At 42.2% G+C, this 7,961-nt stretch overlaps 1 protein-coding gene across 1 annotated transcript; it reads right to left on the bottom strand.

Moving 5' to 3' along the window:
* Nucleotides 1-3,273: 3,273 nt before the first annotated feature.
* On the bottom strand, nt 3,274-4,839 carry BTG4 (BTG anti-proliferation factor 4). Its single transcript, XM_065855826.1, has 4 exons — nt 4,667-4,839; nt 3,977-4,114; nt 3,611-3,803; nt 3,274-3,453 (listed from the first exon to the last, which is right to left on the bottom strand). The coding sequence occupies exons 1-4, from the start codon at nt 4,837-4,839 to the stop codon at nt 3,274-3,276; spliced, it is 684 nt and encodes a 227-aa protein (XP_065711898.1).
* Between the last annotated feature and the right edge of the window lie 3,122 nt (nt 4,840-7,961).

The raw sequence follows: 7,961 nt of genomic DNA, 5'->3' as shown, positions 1-7,961 counted from the left end.
TGCTTCCTGATTCATTAGATTGAACTGTAACAAAATTCTTTGCAACTCACAACTCTTAGGGAAGGAATGAGCTCACCTGTGCAATGATGTAGATGTAGATGTAGATGATGTAGATGTAGATAAATCCTGGAAAACCATTCTAAAGAACTCTCAGTCATGAAGAAGTTCCTCCAGCGCTCATTCATGTGATATCAGTTTTCACTCCTTATTCATTCAAAAGTCCTGGTGACCGTAACACACCTGAGATCAGAGGTGTTGTTTCACTATTAAAAGAAGAGATGGCCCTTCAGACTGTTAATCTGCCAACCAACCATTCCTTTATGTTTGTAACGTGTTCTGAAATCCACAGGCTTTTTCTGCAACCAGACTACTGAGCTAAAGATAGAAAGTGTGATTTATTCATCCAGCACATCCAAACAACAGATAATTATACTTCCTTGCCCTTGGTTTCAGCTTTATCTGCTGGGATTAATAATTCTTCTGGTTTAGAATAGATCACTTAATGATGCATTTAGAAAACCAGCCCTCGGGGGTTTTGCCTAACCGGTGATGATGCATCTCACTTGTTGAGTGAATAATGTGTGAATCACGTAATAGAACATGTCAAAATAAGGAAAGGAACTGATTTGTCTCATTTTGTTGTGCTTTGCAGCTCCTTTGCCAGGGACCTCGCTGGTCACAAAAAGGCGCTACCTGCCCTCCATTTCGCAGGCGGCAGCTGAAGTATAATCTGGACAGCTATTGCTCCAAAGTCTCAACAGTGCTTTCCATTAAAAAACGTCACCCCTCATTGCAGGACAACGGTAGCATGGATGGTGACACTGAGGGAACAGGTGAGATACCAAGAACACTGAACAACAGTGGGTCTACCTGCTTACTTGCATATAACGAAGCCAGAATTCCACATTTAGCAATGTGCAATGGCTGCTAAGTTCAGTGAATTATGTGCATTCTTTGCCTTAAAAACAGTCATAAATGCAAAAACAAAAGCAAAAAAAAACCACCACGAAACAAAAATAAAAACCCAACCAAACAAAACACAACCAACAAACACCACAACCTAATACACGAATATCCATGTTTCAGCTTCTTTCCTGCAAAAGGGTGATATTTGGGAGCCTGAAGAACAGATAGACCTTGAGGCATTCAATACCAATGTCTTCTTCGAACTCTTGCTGAGACAGTCTCTGTCTGTCACAACCAAACTGGGCCACGTCAAGGATGAGGTAAACTGTGTTCTGTGTTATGCAGAAAGAGCCTAGAACAAGTAATTCACTCATTATCATTGTTTCATTTGGCTGTTAGGAACATGCTTTATGTCGACTTTCATCCTTTTAGAACACTAAATGCTTATATATATATGTTCTTAAGCATGTTGTTTATACCATGTAATGCAGGAGGAAGAATCATGATCTTAAGGCAGAACATTTTGGTTTTCTTATCGTCCTGCATTGAACCAACACCATTTTCGGAGGGTGGCTTCATCTTCCAGTTTTCATCTGTAAAATGAGAACAATATGGGTTTCCTAGTGAAACACCTGGGGGCTGTAGGTTAAATTGGGGAAGAGATGGAGATGAACCAGTGAACACACAGTGACACAGATCTGAGGCCTCATTCTGTTATTTGAAATTGATAATAATCTCTCAGCTGCAATCCATGGGATCACATTCTGCAGCCCTAATGATAAGTCTGCCTGTAATATGCTCATCTAGCTTATTCGTGGGTTAAAGGACAGCAGAGGGCCTTACAGCATGCGGTTAACAGATGAGTCGTCTGGGGAAATCACCATACCCTTAATCTGAGACACGTCTTTTAATTACATGGAGAGGCACCTATTTGGATGAGAGGCTTCACCATCTCCAAATTCTCTCTTATAGTCCTATTTGTTTTTCCCCCACCTCAGGTAAAAACCATGTATCAGGAGCTTACAAGAGAAATATCTTCACTGAAAGAGCTTTGGATGAAGACACTGAGCATCGCGGATGAGACAGAGGCCTGTGAGGGTTACTTAAGCCCAAAACAGCAGGTGGAGCTCAGTTCAACAACTACACATGGAAAAACAAAGGAAATTCTCAGTAGTCTCTTCTCATAATTTTAGCCATAGGCATGTAAAAACTTACAGCCTATGAAATGTCTACAATTCCAAAAGTAAAACAACTAACACTGTACTTGCTTTTATTGTTACAAAAGTTCCAAGAACAAAATGATTTCATGTTTTGGAAACAGAAATACACTCTCTGTCTCACTTGGCAGAACGTGTGTGCTACGCAGTAAGGAGTTGCAAGAGCTAATTCTTTCTTAAGGATTTATTACATCACCTGTTAAAAGGAAACCCTAACTTATGAGCTTGCTCAGATCTGGATACAATTAGTTAGCACTTGATTGATCAGCATGTAATTCAGAATTTCAGCCCCAAAGTGTAATCAGCAGACAATGAGGGAGGAGGTGGCAAGCAGAGTCAGTAGGAAAATATACCATAAGTCAACAGAACAAAGCTGTGTTGATGCCAATTGTATAAGACCACATTTTTTTACTCAGCCCTGGAAACAATATAGTTTTGAAGTATTCCTGTGAATCTCCATCTGTCGGGAGTTCTGTATTATCTAGAAGACAATTTGACCCAAGTGCCCTATGGGCCACAGTGTTGCTTACTTAGACATAACAGCTCCATCACTCTACTAGGCAACGTGCTAGCTCACAGCTTCAGAAAGCTACACCACCACGCTCACCCATCTCCTGCCCACAAGACTCTGTTCTTCCAACAAGTAAGCTGTAGTCTAGAGCCAAGAGCCCAGCTGGCACTCTCCCAGCTGCCTACACCAAAACCTCAGTCCAAGGGAGCATGGAGGCAATCCTGCTTGTGATGTGCAGGTGTTTTGCTGACAACACAGCTCAGAAGTACGCTCCTGCCCTTGCTACCTTTGCCAGAAGGAAGCAGACTCTTTCAAAGCAACTTGTAGGATGCTTTTGTCTTCCTTGACTTGCTTGCATTTTCACCAGAGAGCTTTTTAACTTCCTTCAGGGCACAGATAGCAGATTGGCTGGCTTTAAAAACAAACAAAACAAGCAGGTGTATTAATATATGCATTTCCTTTTTAACTTACGAGTCTCACATATTATTTTTTAAACATTTTATTGATGTTAATCAAACCCAAAAGTTTCAGGTGTACAAAAGAAGAGACAGGGACTAGACAGCGCTTTTTGTTCTTGTGAAACTTGCAGTGCCAGCCTCCATCCCACAGCTCAGTGTCTCAACAGGTGCAGCCACAGATCTACCACTTGGTATTATTGATCCAGTGGTATCTATCCACACGCGGTCCTGTGAAAGCAGCTGTGGGCTTGCAGACTTTGTAACCCCTGTGCTGGGCGTAGTGAGAGCCATCAGTCGTATAGGTCTTCCTATGAAGATACTGAGACCAGGGCTGTACGGGCGCCTTGCAGCAGTCACTGAACTAAACAGCAAGAAACGAGATAACATTAAAATGTGTTTGGGAAAGAGGGGAGATGAGTCCGGCCATCAATTCAAGTCTGTTGTAGTCCCTCATGAGTGAACCTGGAGGGCAGACGCTAGCTCTTACCAAAAGCTACCTGCCATTTCTACACGCTTACCTGATAGATACTGTTAGGATTGCTGACAATAGGTATAGCTTTTGGCTCCTTGAAGTTCTCCTCGTCTGAAGAAACGTCAGAATGATAATCTAAAGCTGCTCTGTCGGCAGCATAGCTGATCTGCTGAGGAAGCTCTGGGTTCTCCTCTCCTTCAAACTGCGCGATTGTGAAGGGACGGTTCTTCTCGCCATATCTGAAAATGACTTTGTATAACGCAGCTCTGCACTAGCAGCACAGACATCTGTTAGTCCTCAGCTGTGCATCAGTAAGGACACCCTCAGACACTAAGACTCTAGTAAAAGGCTTTGTGTTGATCAGGTTTGTACAGAACCTTCGACATGTGTTAGTCACGGCTGCTCTACTCACCTGCAACACACCTCAAATGGATCAACCCACAGTGTCATCTCTTTGGGCAAACCAAGCTTATTAAAGTCCACATTACTCTCCACACAAGCTTGCTCCAGCAGTGGATCTCTTGTCTGGTGTCTGTTTATCCTTATACACCTAGATAAGAACAAAACACAGGTGGATTTAAGGTTTCACTGCAAGTTTTGCTCATTCCAAGGTAGGCTTAAGTACACTATTTACTTTCTCTGTACATTTAGCCTGTTGATGCAAGATCTCATAGCCCCAACCAGCAACTTAGCCTAACGCACTGATTTATAAAGCCAAACAAGTTTTTGTTTGGAACTCAAGCCAGCAGCTCACTTCATTGGTAATTTTTAAGAACTAAAAGCAGTTACAGCAATACAAGTCAGCTTAAGATCACTTGGATTCCGCATTCAGTAAGTCAGAGGGCTACACAAGACGCTTTGTGCATGTTGTCTGAAGACGTCTCGTCATACCTACACAGGCACACACCGTGAATCCGCTTTCAATATCAGTGCCTATTTACCAGTTCAAAATGCTTCTTCTCTCAGGCTTAAGGGACAGCTAAATTGTCCTCTTTCCATTTGTGTCACTCACTTCCAATTTAGGGCTTCCAGGCATGGTAAGCGTACTCACTGCCTCTTGAATGTCATGCAGAGGCTCCCCTTCTACTGATGGTCCTCTTACCTGAAGGCTTGTCCTCTGGATGGATTGTCCAAGTACCAGTGATTCTTATACTTCTCAAACAGTATTGTCGTCAGCTTAGCTGCAAATTTCTCCATTTTGTGTTTGCTCAGCTTGTCTTCCCTTTTCACCAGCTTCATGATGAAGAAGACTGTGGCAGCAATTTCATCTTTCATTTTAAACGGAAGCGCACAAGGTGTTTGGCTGTTGGACGATCCTCAGAAGAGAGGAGACACTACACTGCAGAGATCTAATAACAATTAAGGTACTATGAAGTTCCAGGGACACATATTGCAAAACCTGCATAAACCACGACAGATAGAGCCTAGATAAACCCAATTGCTAAACTACTGATGAACTTAGTTCTGGGCAGTGAAACCAGTTTAATGTGTTGCTAGAAAGCACTTACACTATGCAAGTTAACTGTGTGTGTGTGTGTATCTATATATATATATATACATATAAAGTTAAAAAGACAGTACTCCTTGTTCCACAGCACTTATACACTACAGTCAATAATCAGTAGCTCTTACAAATACATCATTCTTCTATAGATAATGAAGACCACAGATTTTACCTTTGCAGACCAGAACTGTTGAAAACCTGAGATATACTTTATAAACAGCTACAGACAGTCACCAAGGAAACAGATCAAATGCTATGAGAACCTATATCACTTACATAATAGAGTAGGAGAGAAAAAGAACAGAAAAAAACAATATACCACTCTCCCCTCACTCTTCCTGTAGACTGGCTTGCTTAGGGCTTATATAGAACAGGACATCATGTGGCTCTGAGGAATGTAATGATATTCAGGTGTGCACCATTAGATTAACGAACATGCTGCTGTGAAAGGTATTTCCAATCTACTTGTTCTTCTTCCAATATCAGCTCCTTTTTTGGGGGTATTTTTAATTGATTCAGTACTGTAGTCCGTTGTGTCCATCAGTCTGTCTCATGAAGGTTTGTGCAATGCTTAAGTGAAATATTCACCATGAGAACAACATGCTCCACTCCCTTCAGCATCTTGGTGGCTGCGCTGGACTCTCTCCAGCAGTTCCCTGTCCTTCTGGAGCTGAGGGGCCACAACTGGACACAAGATTCCAGGTGTGGTCTCCCCAGGGCAGAGCAGAGGGGCAGGAGAACCTCTCTGACCTACTGACCACCCCCTTCTAACCCACCCCAGGTACCATTGGCCTTCCTGGCCACAAGGGCCCAGTGCTGGCTCATGCTCACCCTGCTGCCCCCAGGACCCCCAGGTCCCTTTCCCCTACGCTGCTCTCTAATTGTCAAGATAAAAGAACAAATTAAGGCAAAAAGACCTCAGTGTTTAAACTCGCTTTTAATTTGACTGTAGATGTTGCAGTCAAGCAATTCAAGTGCTTACATTTCAGTTTTGTGATAGATTGTGACACAAGATAAGGGATAAGAAAAATACAGTGTGACAGTGCCCATTTACAGAAGCACACGTCTGTGCAGAAGTGTAACATAGACCATGAATTTCTGGCTACTTCTGGAGCTTCTTCTCCTTTACTCACATAGCTAAACTAACTATTGCACCTTGCAGCTCCTTTCTGCATCACGAAAAACCAAAATCAAAAATAAAACCAAAACTTACCAGTAGAAATTCTGATTTTAGGGCATGAGTAGTAAATTACCCAAAAAAAGTCCTCTCTTTCTTTTTCTCTCATGTCAAAATACTTCCGTAACTAATGGCGAGATTTAAGTAATCACTCAAATGAAAGAGAATCCAAGTCTGAGACAGACAATGAACGTTCAGAAGCAGCATTCAGCAGTGCCAGGAGCCAAGCTTTAATATAGTACCCCAGTGTTTCGACCACAAGAGTATCCTTATCATGTGCTCTGCTCCGCACTTGGTTGCCTGCGATGACACATAAGGATTTTGTCCCATAAACAAGCCGTGAGTCACTCCTTCCCTTTCTCATCTGGCCTCAGAGGACATTGGTAACCTGTTCTATGCTTTCTGGAGAACGATGCAGGACAACAGGAAACAACTGCTGTGCATTGCTGGGAAGAATTTCCCTACAGCGTGGTTTAGGAGTTGGTTAACCTCTTTCTCTGCAGCCTGTGAAGAGTTTTACTTGCTGCTGATGGCCTCCAGCACACCAAAATTAGCAAGGGATGAGCGTTCTTGAACAGGCAAACTGAATTTTCATGTTTGAATTTTATTCTAGAGGTTAAAACTGGGAGCAACTATCACATATCTGGGGCTTTCGAACTCTGCTGACAAAAAGGCTGTCCAGGAAAATATCAAATGAGAGTAAGATTTGCCACCTGAAAATGATGAATAATGCACATAATTGTGGTTTTTTAAGTTCTTCTCAAGAATAGTTTAGTCCGCTCAGGGTTTCATGCACAATCACAGCCATATAGACTGTGACTCCTCTAGGGATGATGCTGTCTTTCTCGGCAAAGTTTAGGAAGTTGCTATTTAGTCTGGTTTCTCTGCCTTCGTGTCATTTTTCCACAGTATCATATTATAACCTAATAAAGGATATGGCTTCTTCCTATAAACCTTGTTTCCCTTTTGTTCTTGAACTATCAAGGCTAAAATAGCAGCAGCAGGCATCCCAGGGAGTCCGTCCCCTGTCCTGGAGCCCATAATTCGATCATAGTTTCCATGTAGGATCTAACCCTGACATAGTTCAGTCTTGGCTATCCAGTTATCATCTTTTCCTCAATAAATGCTTTGGATCAGTAGGACACATGAGCTGATGGGGCATTGAACTGCTTCCTGCCTTCCTATTTTCTCCAACTTGTCCAGACAAGCCCGTTGAGTTGGGAAATTCTGTGCCCAGAGAGTGAATTGACCAGACAATCGAAGAGAAGCCTGAATCCCCACACCACCTCCTCTTGTTGAGTTACTTGTTCCCATAGTTAACATACAAACTTCAAGCCAGCGGTAAACAAACTCTCCATCTGAGAAACCAGATTGCAGCAGTGCAATCGGTCGTGCAATGAGGTGATGTTTCTCGGATGGCAGGAGGCAAAATCCAAGCAAAACTGCACACACATTAAACAACAAACATAGGAAAATTTCAGCAAAGTTCTTGGCAATTCAACCAGTTGACTCTCATTATTAAGGTTGTCATTGATACAGAAGTAAGGTGGTGAGAACCCTTTAACTTGATGTTTTTAACAGCATGCAGTAGTTCATAATTATTACTGTTAATGATTAGAATAGCAGAGAGTATTTCTGGGTTTCCATTTTGGTGACAAGAAAAACCGTCTCTTTTGATTAGTTAAATTAATTGAACTCAAATCCTTCATAATCACT

Source organism: Patagioenas fasciata, chromosome 24, assembly GCF_037038585.1.
Source record: "Patagioenas fasciata isolate bPatFas1 chromosome 24, bPatFas1.hap1, whole genome shotgun sequence".
In the NCBI taxonomy this organism is placed as follows: domain Eukaryota; kingdom Metazoa; phylum Chordata; class Aves; order Columbiformes; family Columbidae; genus Patagioenas; species Patagioenas fasciata.
Note: the sequence above shows the minus strand (reverse complement) of the source record. Positions and strands in the feature narration are given on the sequence as shown.